At 44.7% G+C, this 19,336-nt stretch overlaps 1 protein-coding gene across 3 annotated transcripts in view; it reads right to left on the bottom strand.

Moving 5' to 3' along the window:
• Positions 1-19,336, bottom strand: part of Atp8a2 (ATPase phospholipid transporting 8A2) — a 480,046-nt gene that overhangs the window by 27,388 nt on the left and 433,322 nt on the right. For all 3 annotated transcript variants that reach the window (XM_076930916.1, XM_034499073.2, XM_076930917.1), the window contains exons 34-35: positions 13,143-13,231; positions 6,732-6,836 (exon numbers count right to left, since the gene is read on the bottom strand). In XM_076930916.1, the coding sequence (XP_076787031.1) occupies positions 6,732-6,836; positions 13,143-13,231 (194 nt within the window). The remainder of the gene's footprint in view (positions 1-6,731; positions 6,837-13,142; positions 13,232-19,336) is intronic.

Genomic DNA, 19,336 nt, shown 5'->3' with positions numbered 1-19,336 from the left:
CCCTCTTGAGGTCACTCTATGAGGGTCCCCAGAGCTACGCATCAGTGTTCTCAGAGAACACAAAACTGGAGGGAGACACTTGATCGCTGGCAGAAGACTCAAGGCCAGACAAGCTGCTATCTTTACTCCAGCCCAGCCGGTCTCAGGTCAGGGAAAGCACTTACATGAAAGAGAATCTGAGTTTTCTTGGGAAACCAGAGGCAACAACCAGAACTGCCTGGCCTTGAAACTGGAGACAACCAGCATGACCACCTGCCCTTTTCTTCTCCCCTCCCCCAACCAACTATGATGAACAGAGAGAAGGATCTGTAATGAAACAAGAGGCTCCTTGTTGTTCATCAGACTAAGATAGCGCCACTTCTAGACCCTCTCCTCCGTTATTCAGCTGATTTCTTGCCATATGGAAAGCATAACATCACAGAACTCACTCTATCCTACACCAAGAAAGAGAACAACGCTAGAAGACAGTCTGTTACCTTACATGTTGTTTTGGACATTTGTTTGTTATCTCTCTAAAAGTAAGTAGTCATAGTAGATTTTTTTCTACCAGAAAAAAAAAAATCTTGAGTTACACTCTAGAAAACAGAAGGGAAAGTATTAAAACATTAAAAGAGGAGTCCTTTCCTTTTGGTCATTGTTTTTAGACACGTAAGATCCAGGGGCCCCTTCTACAGAGACCAGCAGGTCTGCATGCTCTCTTTGCCCCCTGCTAAGGGCTCTGGGGAGGATGGCTTGGGAGAGCATTCTGACCAGCCCAGATAGCAAAACATGCAGCATCTTTACCGTGCACAACCACAGACAAACCCAGGTGGCAACAGTTCTGCTCCTGATCTAACTCTCTGACCAATCCTTGACTTATCAAGGTCTTAAGCATAGGACTTACTTGTGCATGAATTCCCCAGGTTAGCTTGATTCACTGAAGGAACAGCATAGAACTACCACACCAGCTACTTTCTCTTTCATCATTGTGATGAAACTGAGAAGAAACAATAGAAGGTGGATGAAGCCCAGTAGGGAAGGGGAGACCTGGTGGAGTGTTTCCCTTCATTCCCACCATAGTTGTGGGAGCAGGTGATGGAAGACACCTATTCACATCATAGCGAGGGGCGGGGGCAAAGAGTGAGGCTGAACTAGGGGCAGGTACACCTCAGAGACCTAACTTCTATTCAGCCTCGCTCCTTTTTCCAACATTTTCGGAACCTCCCAAGATAGCAACATAAATGAGACACCAGGCATTCAAAACATGAGCCTATGGAAGACATTCAGATTCAAACTGAAATAGGCATGTTGAAGAAAACTTAATGGTTTAATTAAACTACAGTGAAAGATTACATAAGTTCATCAGAAGGATAGGTTAAATTAGTTTACTAGGGCTGGAGAGATGGCTCAGCAGGTAAAGCCCAGTTGCTGTTATGCCCAATGACCTGAGTCTGATCCTTAGAACATGCAGAGTAAGAGAAAAGAACTAACTCCTACAAGTTGTCCTCTGACATCTACACACATGCCATGGCATACCTGCGATATCCCCACCCCCATAAATACGTTTATTGAATGAATAAGATATAGAAGGACCCTAGATACCGTCTCAAAACTGTAGTTAAAAATTCGGCACAAAAAGGTTTTTTAAAAGGTTAATGCCTAAAAAATTTTGTTTTATTTCCCATGAATACAATCCTAAAAAACTGCTAGGCTCTGTGCCAATGACTTGGCTCTAGATACTATGGCTTAGCAGAATGTTCTTAAGGTCTGTGGAGCACGGAGCTGAGTGTCAGAGGCTGAGGACTGGGTACAGAGGCTGGCCCAGCCATGGCTGCTCCTGGTTCAACCTGCAGCACTGAGCTAATGCCATCTGGGATTCTATTTAAGACCTGCTCTTTTTAATATATATATACATACACATACATTTATTTTAGGAGTATGTGGGTGTATGGAGATCAGAGGACAACTTTTGAGAGTCCGTTCTCTTTCTCCATCATGTGGGTCCCAGGGATGGTACTCAGATTGTCTGGCCTAGCCTAGTGTCTGGCCTAGGTGCCTTTTACCTTTTGAGGCATATCACCAGCCCTTAGATATATATTCTTTTAAATTTTTTTTATTTTGTTATTTTTAAATAATGTGTACACGTGTGTGCGTGCGCATTTATGTGTGTGCTTGCATGCATGTTTGTCCACAAATTCAGATATCTACAGATTCCAGGAGAGGGTGTCAGATCCCCTGAAGACACACTGGGCAGCATGATGTGTGTGCTGAGCCATCTCTCCAACTCCCATGTCCTTAACCTGTAAGAGATGTTTTTTCTTTGGAAACGAAGTGAAAGCAGCACCCTTGTTTCTCTCTGTGCCACCTCTGAGTTGAGCCACCAAACTGGACACCAGGTGACCTTCCTTTCCTCTCTGCTACCTCACTGAGGCAAAGATAAGGAGGAAGAAAAGGTCACCATGGGTTAGGAGTCAAGAAAACATGGCCCTGAGGGCTGGCCAATTGGAGTTAAGAGCAGCCCAGATGAAATATAATAAGTAATAACTCTGGTTTGGGATTAAAAATGTCTACAACAGTGTGCTACCTACGAGATGTTGAAAACATATATTCATGGTTCAGTGGTAAGAACACCAGCTGCTCTTCCAGAGGACCTGGCTTCAATTCCCAGCACCTACATGGCAGCTCACTACTGTCTATAATTCCAGTTCTAGTGGATCTAACACACATATAGGTAAAACATCAATGCACATAAAATAAATAAACACTTCAAAAAAAAAACCAAAACCTTACATTCATGGGGCTTAGGGAGGGATCTCAGAAGTAGGACACTTGCCCTTCGTGCTCAAGGCTCTGTTTTCCTCTGCCACAGAAAGGTGGCTGTGGTGTATAGTGTGGCAGTACATGTCCATCATCCTACCACTAGACAGACGTAAATATACACATTAAAGATGAGATTTTAAGACAAGAAAAGTCTTGGAGAAGTGAGAAGGAAAGAGGCCCAAACCCTCTCATTAGCAATGAAGCAAGAATTCCAGCAGTTAGTTAACAACTACTGAAGGCGTCTCTCTTCCCCATAGTAAACCTGCAATTTTCTAGGAATCTTACCAGAAACACAATTTACAGGGAAAGGATGTGTACTGCTCCCTTTGTGCAACCCTAGTGGCTCCTGCTTTTTACTTTATCAGATTATAAACCAATCCAAGGCACCCATGACTACCTTACAATTGACCTTATCAAGGGAGTAACGGGTATGTGTGTCCTAAAAACCTTGAAATGGAATCAGAGCCCCCAAATGGCATATATGAATAATTCTAAGATACATAATTGCGTGCGTGTCTCTGTTGAGGAGGCCATATCTAAACTTGGGTCTACCTTCATCTCCTCCCTGCTCACAGGTAGAGACCTGCTCATGGGGATGACTTTCTGAGTGTCTCTTTCTCCTGATTTTCACCCCTGAGCTTATATTAAAATATCTTTAATAAAATCCTCCAACTCTTCTTCATACTGGTTTGGCCTGAGATTCTTTTCAGAGTTGAAGCCACAAATCTAGGATTAGCCTGTGGGAGACCCCTTAGATTAGGGTGACTCCTCAGGCTGCTGAAGACAATGGCATGAAGCTGTGTTTCTGTCCCCTCTGGGGACAAATCCAAGGTCTTTGTGTAGCTCAGGGGTGGAGCATAGGCAAGGCCCTGAATTCAATTCCTGGTACAGCACAGAAGACAAAACAAATCAAAACACAAGCTCCCATCTTTTTATGAAGAGAGACTCTTGTCTTCTTTCAAGACTGACAGTCCACAGCCCCCTCACACTGTGACTCTCTGGCCAAACACACAGAGGAAACTTAGCAGCCTCCTAATGGCTCAGTCTGTCTATGTCATTTCATAAACTGTCCTCCTCCTCTCAAAGCATTAGCTGTCTACAACAGATGAAGAGACAGTATCACTGTATTCCCAGATTACCCAAGGGTACACGGTTAAAGGGCTCAGCCAGAGTTCACACAGACTCCAGATCTCTGGAAAGTGCTTGCCCTGCAAACTAGAGGTGGGGGAATGACTCTGCCTGATACATGCTCACTGCTACTGTCCTCCCAGGTCCTTTATACCCTAAGCTAAGCCTTCTAGGATGGCCCCAGTCAGATGGTCCATGCTGCCAAGCCCTGGCTGAACAAAGAACTTTTACAGGCCCTGTGAAGCCTCCACCCACAGAAACACAAACACGTATCATAGTATACGGAATACTCTCCTCTGGTGTGTCTCAGTAGAACTGACAATTGTGCTTTAAAATTCTCATTATTACTTAGAAATTATTTATTCTTGTTTAGCAATCTCATGTAGGCTTGAGAATTTGTGATCTATAAGCAGCCCCATATTCTCTTTAGGATGACAAACTTGTGTTTATCACATATTTGTGCATTTTATCTTTGTGAATATCTCTTAATCTCAATTTGCCTGAGTTCCCTACTCTAACTTTTGCAGCCCATGAATATGATTTTTTTCAGGTCACAAATAATACTGTAGGTCACTGCAAATCTAACAGGTGCTGAGCACTGTGTCTAAATTGTCCTACATATAAAAGAATCTACCATTTAGTCACAATGTTAAATTTATCTGTTTGGATTTTCTTCCAGTGTTGGGATGAAGTCCAGGGCCTTGGGCAGGCTAGGCAAGTACTTTACCACCGAGCTACATCCCATTCCCAGTTTTAAGCTTATGGAAGACAGTAATTTTTGTTTTGTTTGTTTATAAATACCAACACAATGCTTAATGCACTCATTTGTTAAAATGTAAGCTACAGGGGCTGGAGAGGTAGCTCAGTGGCTAAGAGCACTTGTTGCTTTTATAAAGGACCAGGGTTCAGTTCTCAGCACCCACATGTTGGATTATGACCAATTCCAAGGGATCCACAGACCTTTTCTAACCTTATAGGGTACAAGGCACACACATGGTACACAGATGAATATGCAAGCAAACATACATATACATAAAATAAATCTAAAATAATTTTTAAGCAAGCCATAAACAAAAACAAAACTTCAACCATGTGCTCTAAAACCTTTTCCTAAAATACCTATACATAAATAAAATACATGAGATATTTCTAAAACCTTTAAAATGCTTGATTCTCATTCTCATTCTCTCTCTCTCTCTCTCTCTCTCTCTCTCTCTCTCTCTCTCTCTGTGTGTGTGTGTGTGTGTGTGTGTGTGTGTGTGTAAGCCAGGAGACAACCTCGGCTGTCATTTCTCCTACCTTATTTTTTGGAGACTGGGACCTGGGGCCAATTAGTCTAGACCAGCTGGCCAGGGGACTTCAGGAAGGATAAACCCATCTCCACCTCCCCAGTGCTGGAGTAAAGAGCTCATTGTGTATTATCTTGACTGTTTTCTTTCATGGAGGTCCAGTGATTAGGATTCTAATCCATCATTTTACCCAGAAGCCTCTCCAGCTCGGGGCTTGCAAGTGCTGTCATGCCTGGCTTTATATGCTTGGTGCTGAACTCAGGTCCCTGGGCTTGCTCTGTGAGAACTTTATGGACTAAGCTACAGTCCCAGCCCAAAATCTCCTTCCTTAAAAACCAAGTATCTATGATTCCATACCTGTAACAGATAGTTCAGACAAATATAATATACAACACGGTAGAAAGTTCTAGAAGTACTCCACTTCTAGGTCTTTGTTTCATTACTCGTTAGCTACAGACTTCCTTCCAGGAACTTAGGAAAAGAGCACTCAGATTTTTCTAGATGTTCCACATTACAAACACAGAGGACTTTCTACACTGTAGAAGATCCTTAGCTGGGAGCCAGTGCCTCTTATAACATACAGATTTCTGATAAATCTCCCTGACTAGATGACCTCATGGGAGGGAAGGCACACTCCTCCTGGTCATCTGCTGAGTATAGGGCAGAGCAGCTACATGCTTGGTGACAAATGAGGTGAGGCAGCAGTTTCTGCACCAAGAGTGTCCTCAACCTTTCTTAGATCTACCAAGTCATGGCAATTCATCAAAAAAAAAAAAAAAAAAAAAAAAAAAAAAAAAAAAAAAAGAAAAAGAAAAAGAAAAAGAAAAATCCCCTTTCAAGGGGCTGGAGAGGTGGCTCAGCAGCTAAGAGGACTGGCTGCTCTTCCAACGGACTCTGGTTCAATTCCCAGTACCCAGACAGTGACTCACAACCATCTGTAACTCCAGACCCAGGAGATCTGACACCCTTTTATTAGCCTATGTGGATACTGCACACATGTGGTACACAGACATACATTACATGTGGCAAAAACATGCATACACATAAAATATAGATAAAGGGGGAGCACCCCACAGGTCTACTGAAGAACACTGTAATGAAACTTTCACGGACAGCTAAAGTTCTCCATTATTAGCCATATATTCGTTTACATGCTCAGCTTTGGGTAACATGGTTGGGCCTGAAACCAAAAGGCCGGGCTCTTGGATCCTCTTTAAATCCCCGGTCCTCCCCTTTAAGAAACTATTGCAATGCTGTGGGTTATTCACAAGACTGTTTTGTCCACATCCCAACCCTAACAAAACCACTACTATTACCTGGGGACAGGCCCAGTGACCCTGAAACTCAGATTCTCATGGCTGCTGGGGAGATGCAATTTGAAGCTCACCATGACCACATTCTTAGCATGTAATCAGAATGCCTGAAACTGAGCCTACCATGCTCCCCTTGAAAAGTAGCCAAGGAGGAGAAATATGAGACGTAAGGGGACAGGAGAGCACGCTGGGGGCAGCCCACCTCTTTCCATTACTGTCTCGAAGCATTGCCTTGCCCATCACTCGGGACTTGGTCTCCAGCTCCTGCACCTCCTCCAGCAGTGTCTTTTTGCAGGTGTGCTTGGCCCTAGAGCAGGAGGGACAGAGAAAGGATGGTAAGCGGCTGTGACATAGTTGTGAAGACTGGCAATCACTCTCCTCACCACACCTGGGTGCCCTCTGGACAAGCTGAGCTTGTGACAGGAGCTTCACCTCCCCAGCCCAAAGCATCCTGAGTACCAGAGATGAGACCTGTACTGTGAACTGCAGGTACCCCAAAACCTTAAGAACCAGGCAATTTCGACTAAGGACAATAGGAGCCCCAAAGATCAGGAAGTTGGTCCGGAGCACTCTCCCTGCAGGATATGAAGCACATGACGTATTTGAAATGGTTCCCTTTGCACGGGTGCTGTGGTTAGCAGTTCTTGTCTCCCTGTTTACTGTGAAAAGAGCCACTGCCTCAGCAGAGATGGGGTTTAGGAGAGCAGAGTTCATGTTCTCAGTGTGAAACCTCAGTCTGAGGTTTGGAGTCAATACATACTTGGTACAGCTTTCCCGTCCTCCTCTGGTTGTGACTTACTCAGGAAATCCAGCGCTGGTTTCCTGCCACAGTGGGAACCTGGCCTGGATGCTTGGTTCCTCTTGGATAGTGGAGGAATTACCCGCTCCCTTTTCCTGGCTAAACTAAATCCCTCGCAATGGCCAAATAATCTGCCAATCTCAGGTTCCTCCAAAATTGAAGCTAAAGCATGGTCTGTGAAGTACATATAGCCAACTCCTGTGCTGTGCCCCACAGCTACCCGTGCAATTGGCTCTAACTAAAAACTACATTGGCATCCCCAGAGGCAGTATGTTCTAAAGAGCTTCTTTTCTGGTTTCAGGATGTTTTATCTGTTTTTGTTTCTGCTATGCTGAGGACTGAGCCCGGGTATAGTACATGCTAGACAAATGCTCTGCTACTGACTTACCCTTCCACCACCACCAGCTTAATAACTAACTCCCCTGTTTCTCAATATATTCTATTTCCTCATTAAATACATCTTGTGTCTGTGCATTAATTTTTTTTTTAATATTTGAAACTAAAGTACACAAAGCTAAACTTGATCCTTGGGTTGGAAATGTATAGGTGAAGAACATGTAAGCAACAACAGACAGTTAAAAGCAGGCAGGGTGAAGGGAGAGGCATCCTGAGTAGAGAGAGGCATGAGAGGCAAGAGTGAGCGGGCAGTACAGGCTTTCCTCCTCAGGAACGGCTTTGCAGGGGCTTCGTGGTCATAAACTGTGTTTGAAAAGCCTGCTTGGCACCAAGCTGCAGACTGACTAGGAGCAGGCACTGAGTGGGACTGCTCAGAAGTGAATATGGCGATCTGGCAGTTTGGAGATGGGGGTTCACTCCTCCCAGCAGCCCTTCACCCATGAGGACGGAGGCCCCACTCAGATAAAGCCGGGTCACCCGGCATTTCACCTTAATCTGTAATGGAGTACTAGCAGGAAGACACGGGAAATGTGCCTGCCATCTTTCCCCACAGAGTAAACAAGTCCAAACCACACATGCTTTAACACATAATACCTTAATTACTTCAAAGGGAGTTCTGAGGCTCAGTATTGATAAAATACCAAGTTCAAAGTGGGGACCATGGAATTTTAAGTTAAACAATAAATGATAAAATGGCCAACATTTTGCAGGAGAGAGGAAGGACATTAAAATGTTACTGTCCAATATTGCTGAATGTTCCCATACAAGCTTATGGGCTGTGTTGATGGCAAACTACGTGGTGTACTCCACCCTGCTCAAAGTCACTTTACATGCTTCCCTGCTCACCCAGATGGTCCGTAATCCATCCTCCTCTTTCTGCACAGGACCGTCAACCTCTGTGTTAGCCCTATTGCTGTCTTCTGGCCCAGCAGAGACAAAGTCTGCTGGGTTTGAGATAGGAAGAACAGACATGGAATGGGAATAGTGTAATGGGACCTGAACCCTAGAGCAAAAAACAAACCACCATGCAGATAAACTGGCCTCAGGAGGCCAATGGCTCGGTCCCTTCCATGAACCGGAAACTGTTTTCTCTGAGGATGCAACTATGTCAGGCTGGCTTGTGTAAGCTAGCCTGAGAACCTGTTGAAAGGCCTGGGTTGTGAGACAGGGGAAGCCTGGGCTACTCGTTCTGCATGTTGTACTTGAGTAGGTTGTCCTCAAGGCTTTAACATTTCCTCAAGAACCATGATCTACGAAGGGCGGAAGTAGAAAAGGGATCTTAAATCTCCCCGCAGTGATTCGTGTAGTGATTTCACACTGACTGGTTATTAAGGAAAACCTAGAAGCATTTGCATTGGTCGGGTCTCACTGAGGGTTAAGGTTTGAGTCATAAGTCTGAAGTCAGATTATCTGTGTCTTGTCCCCAGTGGCCTGGTTTTCTTCATCTCACCCCATTCGAGACACCAGATGACTACAGAAGGGATAGAGTAGGGACATCTGGTGACTGACAGGCGAGTCGCTGTGAGCTCTCTGATACAAGTAAGGAGGGATCTAGGTTACTTAGGAGCGTTAGTTGTACGAACTGGTGGGTTTCAATGTGAGATGTTCACACGTCCATATGAATAATATATATTTTTTTATCATTTTCAGCCCCGCACTCCTGCTACCTTCTCTTGTCCATCTCCCCCTGGTCCCAGTCCTCTTTGCTTTCATGTCCCCTCAGGCACTTTAAAAAGAAACAGCATGAACTTTTCATCCTTTGTTTCTAAAACTGAGCTCTCTCTTTTGTATGCAAGTTAAATGGGAACATTGAATTCTAAGTGTGGACGAAAATAAAAATGCAGTGTGCTTCAAGAGAAATTGGTTTGGTTAGAATGTTTTTTTTAAAAAGGCAATCCAAGGTCCACTTGCACACAGAAATTAATTACCTTTATTGCCATTTTATTACTTATCTGGAATTAGAATGAAATGAAGCCTGGAACTACAGAGTGTATTGTGTGACACCTGGTAAGAGACAGGACAGTTTGATAAGAGGACGCATGTTTCTCTGTGCTCAGTGGCCTTGAGCTTTGTATCATTTATAGAGAGTGACAGTAACCAACTTCTGGAGGCAGAGTCATATCTGGCAGCTGACTTAAGTGCGCTGTCACAGGCGACCATTTTGGAAGAGTGTAGGCTAGTGGACATTAAAATAGTGTAAATAGTTCCGGGCAAGTTACGCTCTGTGCGTCTAACACGGCTTCTCATTAGCCAGAGATCACGTATAACCAATTATGTTAATAAACAATAGGGCCATTTGAACCCTCATAACTTTTGAGGAATAATAAGGCAGGCTTTTGATGGTGCTCCAAATCTGAGTTAAGATGGTCTAAAAATGGATCTTCATCCAGAAAGCTGACAAACTTTGTGGGAAAATGAATTACCTCACTCAGTTTCTCCCTTTTTACTATGGACAGCCCAGGTCCGGGAATGGAAGTGAAGGACAGGGCAAGGAGGCAAGCGGTGCCCAGGAGAGAGGCACTCCCTGTCTGAGGTGTGCATGGATGTCCACTTGGAAGTCAAGGTCTGCTCTGTAATAAAGTTTTCAAAGACAGGACAACCAGCCGTGGGGTGTCAGGGCCTGTGGTACCAGCATTCATGAAGCAGAGGCAGGAGAATCTCAGTATCAATCCAGCCTAGAAAAAAGATCCTATCTAAAAAACAAACAAACAAACAAACAAACAAACAAACAAATACAAAAACAAAAACCAGGGGCTATAGTGTAGCTCAGTGGGAGAAGACTTGCTAGTACAGTGATTGTGTTAGAATTCCTAAAACCGCAAAAGGAAGAGAGACAGAGAGAGACACACACACACACACACACACAGAGAGAGAGAGAGAGAGAGAGAGAGAGAGAGAGAGAGAGAGAGAGAGAGAGAGAGAGAACAGGAATCAGTGGATAGAAGTGCTGTGGTTCTCAACCTTCCTAACACTGCAACTCTTTAATGTGGTTTCTCATGTTGCAGTGACCTCCCCCAAACATAAAATTATTTTCATTGCTATTTCATAACTATAATTTTATACTGTTATGAATTGTAACATAATTATCTGATAATTATAATCCAGGATATCTGAATATGTGACCCCTGGAAGGTATCAACCCACCCTCACATACACAGGTTGAGAACCACTGATGTAGAACATGGTATGTTGTCTGTGGAGAACATTTTCTAAAGCGTTGCATAACTGTAGTTCAGACACAAAGACCCCAGGTGAGTACTGTGCCTTTGCCAGGGCGATCCATCTACCACATGCTTCCTTTCCTGGGAATGAGCCACTAATTTACTTGCCTTGGCAAATATTTCCAGCTTGGAGTATAATATTACACAGAGAATAGACCCCATGCTCAGTGGGACCAGGCCCACATACATTCATAAAACTCTTGTTCTTCAAGATGGAGATGGCAGAAGTCTAGGCATCAAGCAGATATTGCAAATGGGCATATATACTTTGGGCACTCCCAAACAGCAGCTAGTTTAACACACTGTTCCTCTAGCTTCTTCCAATAATTCAAGAGCAAAATGCATTCAGGAAATGGTTATGTAAGTCAGTAGGGCCAGGTGATAGGATGTCACTTCTAAGAGGAGCTGTGCTTGCCACCCCTGCCAGGCAGAAGCTTCCAGGACCTCAACAATTCAACAGGCAAGGATAGTTTTCCCTGTTGGCTCCTCAACTCTCAGAGGGGCTCTGGTTCCGGCTGGAACTCAGCTGGCAAGCTCCTTGGAGAGGAAGTGACTTTTACTCTTTCCATATGTTGAAGTTGGAAGCAGTATCATCTGATTTATCATCGTTAATATGTAAATGGTGCTAATTTTATAGCCTGGGTCCTACAAACAGGACCCAGACAAGTCTTGTTAGAGAGAGGAGATAATTTGCTTCATGGTGACAGGGAATTTGTACTTGAAATTCGTTGGAAGGGGTTCTGAAAACACTGGAGGAGGCAGAGTCTTTGCAATCTATAAACATTCTCTTTGAAATGGAACAAAGATACTTTTGCTAAAGACCTGCTTGGCAGAAGGAACCTCAATAAAACTCCGTTTTCATGACATTAATTTAAGATAGCTGAATTAAGATAGTTAGGGATGAATTTGTGAGCCTGTAACTACTTCCCATGAGACTGAGCCAAACCAAGAAGCGTGTCCCTAAAACTAACTTATTTGCAGAGCTGCAACAAATTTAGCTAGGGAATAAACACACTGTGCCAAAATCGGGGTCTACTAGCTCAAAAAGGAAATAGCTGAATGGGTATTTTCCCACAGAGCATCTATTGGGTTAAGGAAATAACCTTTCCTGGCTATACAGAAACATTCCAAAAGTTCTGGTTATGCCATTTACAGAACATAGTAAACAAAACAGGCATCTAAGTAGTTAAAAATCATTTGGTTTTTAGTAGTAGTTGAAAAACTTAGCCGAAGAAAAACAAAAACATTCTAGGAAAATCATCGGTCTCCTCTCTCTGCATCAGTTGTCAAGACTATGCCCAAATGAAGACTTTTTCAAAAGATATCCCTGTCAGGCAAGAATAATTCCTGTCGAGTGTGGGAGCAATGAATAGATAAAGAGGAGGGCTGATGTCTTTTCCTGGAAGGCTTGGGTTAACAATCTCACTTCACTTCCTCAGGGCCCTGAAATAATTGTGGTTTGCCCACGCTAGAAGTCTCACTTTTCGGGGAACGTGGCCACTTTTCTAGGAGGAACTGGACCCATTCGGACCTAAACCAATACTGCAGGCATCGGGGCAGTCTCGCATTTCCTCTGGATGAAATTAAAGGTGAATATTCTCCTGGGACATCACTGCTTCCTTTATACTTTAGGAATGATATAATTTAAAATGTAGAAGCGGAAAACGAGCTTGAATTAATTTCTATTTAATCTTTATCGTAATTTTGCATTTGTGATGTGATTTTCTTACAGACTTGTAAACTCCTGGGAAGAGTTTGATTGGCAGGATTCCCACTGTGAGTGAGTTGGTTGGAAGAATGAAGGCGCCTTTAGCGTTGTCGTGGAAGCAAGGTACACATGGGGGTTCAAGCCAGGCACCACTGGTGACTGGTCAGCTTTAAGATGTGAAATGAGGCTCAGGTCGTGTTTCCTAAATGTGACGAAACACATTTGAGTTTGGAAACGGCCTTGCAATCACACAGAAGACAATGCCCCTACCAAATGTCAGGTGACTCCTGCTCAGTATTCTTTTTCCTGTCTAATGTATTTCCTATCAAAATGAGGCACAAGCTTAAATTAAAATAAAACAAAACAAAAACTTCTTTGTTAAGGGTCAGGAGCCCTGCTTCTTCTGAATCTCCACACCCCTCACGTGGGAGACACCTTCTGCAAGGACAGAGAGGCAAGGCTGAAGGTCGGCCTTCGCTTTACACTTACGCTCTCCACGCCACGTCTTCAATCAAACACGCAGTCGGAACCAGGAACAATCCCAACCAGAAGTATGCGGAGCTCAGAACCATAGTTGCCTGCAAGTAACAGAAGACACAGCCTATTACAGGGTTTCCTTCAAACAGTGGGATGTGGCTTAATCAGCATCCTGCAGCATGGGAGCAGGGGGAAGTATTAAATCCATCAAGAGGAACCAGGAACAGATGAACAGGCTTCTGTCTGGCTCCGCGGGCTCCCACCTCCCTTCTCTCAGTGTTAGTCCTTGTCCCTGCTTTGGAACTTCAAGCTCCGTCTTGAGCAGAATGATGTTCTAATCCTCCTGTCCCCACACAGAGATGTTAGAGCCATCCTACTGTGGGATAAAAGGCTCTCTCAGGCTCCCTTTACTCGTTCTACAGAGGCTCACTTTCCTTGACTCCTTTACGTGGGCTCAGCACCCCAGAGCTGAACCACTGGCACAAAGGTCAGTGGTTCTCTCCATTTGGAAGGGGAAGACATCTATGTCAGAGACCCTGGCTTCAGGGAGCTGAAATCACTTGGGGTCTGTTATGAGTATGCATGGCATTATGGGAGGTTTTATTTGTTAGGTTTGATTTGCATTTTGGCCAGTTTTCTGTCTCCTACTTTCTGACACGGGTCCCAATCTGTAACTCGGGCCATCTTTACAGTCCTGACCCTACTGCCTTAACCTGTGGTTCCCAGGCCAGGTGAGGATTATAGGTGCTCACCACCCACCATGCTGGGCTTGAGAAGACAAGGGAAGAAGGTACAGTGAGCTAGAGATGGAGGCAAGAGAACCAATTCGAGGGCTAGCCTGGTTGTGTGAGATGCTGTGTCAATATCCCCTCCTCCAATGAGCAAGAGCAGCAGCCACACAACAAACCAAGTCAAACACCTCAAGCCAAAAGACAGGTAGAGAGCACAGCTTTCAGTGGATGTCCTTGTTCCCAGCTCGCTAAGCCTGGGAACAGTTTCGGTTGGCAACACAGAGCCTGTAAGGCAGAGAGCTGCAGCTAACTACCAGTAAAGTGAGATACTTGGGACAAGAGCAGAGACCAGGACCAGCTTGTACTTAACAGAAACAGCAGGGACTGGAGAGTCCAGGTACCTTACAGTTTGGTTTTGAGTAAACAAAGGTGAGGAACATGGAGCTGGCTGGCAACTGATAAGGCAGTTTCACGGAGCAGCTGTTGGGCTGAGGAAGCAAAGTTAAAGAATGGCTGGGTCCTTCTGTCCCCTGGGTTTTCTTCCCACTTCATTGACATGTTTTGCTAGAACTTAACATACAGTGGGGTGTGAGTCATAGGGGCAAGGGTTCACAGGGTTGATGTTTACAGGGGAAGGAGAGCAGACAGGCTGGGATTGTCATCTCACTACCTCACAGAAAATGCAGGGGTGGAGGGTCAGGAGGATCCCAGAGCAACTCCCATGGATGCACACTGGTCCCAGCCTGGCACCCCAGCATCAACTCAGGCTGCCTAATTGACTCTCTACCTGCAGGTCCCCTGTCAGAGTAATCTCATGGTGTCCCTAGTGAAGAGCACCCACACAGTCTACCCCACATGATAAGAGCTTTCTTCCTCTGAGCTTCAACCTTATGGCTCTGCTTGTGGCTCTTGGCGTTTATGACAATTGTACTGACCCACAGTGAAGTCTGAGGTGGGGGCAGGGGAAGCACAGCTTGGCTCCTGCCTTTCCCCAAAATTCAGAGTATCAACTTTTCAAAGAGACTTTCAAACCTATTAAAATATGTGAGTATGTTTTCCTATCAATTACCCCTCTCAGAATTCATCCCAAGAAAGGAAAGCACGAGAAAGGAAGTCAAGAGTATTTGTGAGAGCCAGGCAGTGGTGGTGCACGCCTTTAATCCCAGCACTTGGGAGGCAGAGGCAGGCGGATTTCTGAGTTCGAGGCCAGCCTGGTCTACAGAGTGAGTTCCAGGACAGCCAAGGCTAACAGAGAAACCTTGTCTCGAAAAACAAAAACAAAAACAAAAAAAACAAACAAACAAAAAAACAAAACAAAAGAAAAGAGTATTTGTGAGAGCACTATACATGCATAGACATAGAAGGAATGTAATGGCTTCCTGAGATATATTACAGTCTGCAATGACAGAAACATAGGCTTGCTGTATGGACACAGAGATGCCGAATTAATTGAATTAATCTGATAAATTGTTAATTAATCAGATGGCTTTCAAGACCCCTCTGAGGATCCTGTCTTGGGGGTTGTGGAGAAGGCAGCACAACTGGCCCAAGCCTCATGACTAAGCCCAAGGCATTCACTTTTCTCCAGAGGAAACCCAGGAAACATCACCCCTTAATACTTCATCTTAACCATACACATAAGGGTCAGCAGGTATTGATGAGGCTTCTCTCTGCTATCCCTGTTTCTACCTAGAGACCAGACCCAGCAACCAGGATTGTGGGGCAAGTGGATCGTGCCACCAGACAGAAGAGCTGTTAAGGTTGAGCAGGCTCAAACCCTGGGGAATCTCAAAATTGAGAACGGCAGGCATGGAACCACCTCCCTGCCAAACTACCTGATGTGGAACAGGTAACCATGACACCCCACTGAGAGGACTGTGACAATTGGTCATTGTGATGCCTATTCCTGGTTGTCAACTTGACTACATCTGGAATGAACTACAATCCAGAAACGGAGGGCACACCTGTGACCCAGATCTTGAGGCTGGAAGACACAGGTTTCTGACCTGGATGTTGACATGGAGATCTTGAGGCATAGCGACTACAAAAAGTTTAGGTCCAGGCAAGGTAGTACAAGCCTTTAATCCCAGGATACTGAGGCAAGCAGATCTCTGAGTTCAAGGCCAGCCTGGGACAGGTTCCAGATCCAAGTGTGGTGGCACACACCTGTAATCTGGGCCACACCTTCTGCTGGAGGCCTACATGAGGACATTGGAAGAAGGACAACTCACTTTTTGCCTTTTTGCCCTTGCTTGCCAGCACATCTGTTGGAACCTACTTCTTCAGGATTCCAGCTTATAGAGAAGACCAGCTGAAACAGCTAGCCTCGTGGGACTGAGCAACTACTAGATTTTTGGATAGTTTCCACACTACAGGTTACTGCATCTTTTTGTATTAGGTATTATACAAACTGCTAGCCTCTATCAACATGTAACATCCTGCTTTAGTCCTATATGTTTCCTTTTTAATAAACTCTTCAGGCCAGTTGTGCTACCCCACACCTTTAATCCCAGCACACAGGAACAGAGGCAGCTGATCTCTGTGAGTTCAAAGCCAGCCAGGACCATGAGGGGAGAATGAGGACAAAGAAGGAAGTTGCCATGGGGTAGTATGAACCATGAGCATGTGGCCATGAATGGCTAGCCTGATGAAGCAGGAACAGCACAAGCTAAACATATGGCAAGTAATACACTGGCGTTCAGGGCATGAAGGCAGACAAAATAGCTTAGAGTGTTGGTATCTGCCCAACTCCATTGTTTAAAGCTTATTATAATTCTAAAGGTCTCTGTGTCTTTTATTTGGGTAATACCTGGCTAAAGAGTAACTGCTGTATTAATTTCCAACATTGGCTATTAACCACAAAATATTTAAATCACACTACAGGCAACTGAGGCAGGGGCTGGACTGGCTTCCTTGACTGACAGTCTTCAGAGCCCAAGGCTTCACTGTTACTAAGAATGCCCAGGTTTGTCCCTGGTTCGTGAAGGGATTGGATCTGGCTCTACTGTGGAGGTTATGAACAGAGACACCCGCTACACTTATTGAAGAATCCTGCAACAATGATGCTGTGCTTCAAGAAACTTAAAGAGAGTCCACTGGTGCTGAGGGAAAAGAGAAATGTGAACTAGGGTTCCCTCCTTGGAAATCTGAAGCCTCCTCCCAAATGAACAGTGGCTTGAGCAGATTTTCAGCACTACAATTGTTGGTTTTTAAAGCTAGGGGCTATGAATATAACGCATACATAACTGACAAAAGTGTGTCTCAGAAAAGTTGGAAAGATGTGACAAGTGTGGAGAAGGCTATAGTTTACCTGAAGGAAAAGGGATTAAGGCTGTGTGTGGCGGGTGCTGTGCAGTAAGGCTCCCCTGAGGCACTGCATTTAGTTCTCCACAGACCCTTTCTATGAAAGAAACAATTCTCCCAAGTTCCTGTTGCCAGAGAGGAGTCACCCCAATCCCACCCAACTGAGGTGATCCTGCCCTGGATCCCTGCTCCCTACCCTAACTTCAGGAAGACCATCCCTCCATTCTCCCACCTCTTCCCACCTCCACAGAAAAGCTGAGCCCCAGGTTCCAAGTGAACACAGAGATTTCACCTCAGGAGCTTAACTTCTGTTTCCACTAGGAACTCTAGGCACAAGCTTCACATTTTAAGTAAAATAAATTTTGTAGAATGTGGGATGTAATAAAAACAGAAACACAGAAGGGAAGAAGATTTCCACCCTCCTTAACAACACAAGAACAAATTAGAATGTGGGCCGGAAATAGTCTTCAGTTGTGGTCTGTGGAACCCGCTCTATCCTTTTCTTACCCTACTTTTGGAAAGTTATTTTCAGGTCAAAGGCCAAAAACCGCTATCAGCTCTGTTTTTTAGGTCTGCCGCTCCAAACCTTTGATTTCTGTTCATGTACATGTGAAGAGTTAAACAAATTCTCTTCCCTTTCTAATGTGAGTTGATATTGTTCTTTGTTTCTGCTTTTTCAACAGGGTATTACTCTGTAGCCCAGGCTGGCCTTGAACCTCTGCTTCAGTCTCATGCCTCAGTCTTGAGTGCTAGAATTACAGGTGACTGCTTTACAGTGAGCTGTTTTTTGCAAGATGGTGACAGCTCTGTCTGCCCAAGGAAGTGGTTCAGCGAGGTACACCGGTGGGAGCTGTGTGGTCCTCAGGAGGCCTGGCTGATGGGCAGGTGTGCTACGCACACATCGCTGGCCCTGCAGTCTTGGCTCACTCAGGTCAATAATCAGCCTTAACTGGAGTAACTGGAGTGTACATAAAGAAGGACTGGGAAGCACACACTGACTGGTCACAGGACAGGATGGAGAAAAACAATCTGCACTGAGCGCTGTTCTTCCTCTATCCTCAGTCATGTCTTCCCTCCCCCACATAAAGGACTACCTCAGCACAAGGTTCCGTTTAGATTTATAACAAGGGAAGATGACATCTTGATGCAATACCTTGCAGTCTTCTGGACAGACACTCAGAAGCTTTGTGTGAGACAAGAGAACGGCCCCGGAGTATCGTATTTCTTGTGATAACTCAGAAGCTAGCTCCCACGTAACACATCCAAGAAATAGTCCACTGGCACAGCTGGTGTGTGTCTGAACAATAGAGACTTGAACCCATAGTTGCCAGCACAAAAATCTGCCAGCTCAGCCTCCCTGTCACTTGCACCTGAGAGTGGAAGAGATTAAGCCACCATCCCTTTCGATCCTACAAATGCCACAGTGTCATTAAAGACATCTGGCTGGGATGCAGCTGATGTTAGACCCCAAGTCCCAGCCTTAGTACTGCAAATAAATGGAAAATAACACCATATAAAATAGGTTCTTTTTTTCATTTGTTTTAATTTGTTTGGTTTTGTTCTTCGAGGCGGAGTCTCTCCGTGTAGCCCCAGCTGGCCTAGAAATTGGTATATAGACTAGGCTGGCCTTGAGCTCACAGATATCAGCCTTCCTCTGCCTTCTCAGTTCTGGAATTAAAGGCACGAGCCACCACACCAGGCAGTAGATTCCTTTTGACAGTAGACTTTGTTCTACTTTGTTGTTGTTGCTTTGATATACTTTCATATATCAGAGCACCAGCGAGTTTTATCAATAAACCTTATTGCAGCAGAATCGCAGTTAGTGATTCAGGAAGATAGTTACTAAGGGTTTCTACAGACCCAGCAGGAGACAAGGTTGTGCTTTCTAGGGCTTAGAACTTAAATACACTGAAATGCACAAATATTAAACCCCACAGAGTTTTGGTTACTGTCTATGTATGAGTAATGGCTGCTCACACCAAGTTATAAGACACTTCTATTACCCTAGGGGGGCCCTCCTGTGTCTGACCTTTCCAGCCAATTTCTGTTCCACAAAACAATGGTCTTCAAGACTGAACCATGTTGCAGTGTGGATCTGTAACACATACACATTCATATATTCTCTCTCTCTCTCTCTCTCTCTCTCTCTCTCTCTCTCTCTCTCTTTCTCTC

The sequence above is a fragment of the Arvicanthis niloticus genome, chromosome 3 (genome assembly GCF_011762505.2).
Source record: "Arvicanthis niloticus isolate mArvNil1 chromosome 3, mArvNil1.pat.X, whole genome shotgun sequence".
Classification (NCBI taxonomy): Eukaryota; Metazoa; Chordata; class Mammalia; order Rodentia; family Muridae; genus Arvicanthis; species Arvicanthis niloticus.
This window is presented reverse-complemented; position numbering and strand designations above follow the sequence as displayed.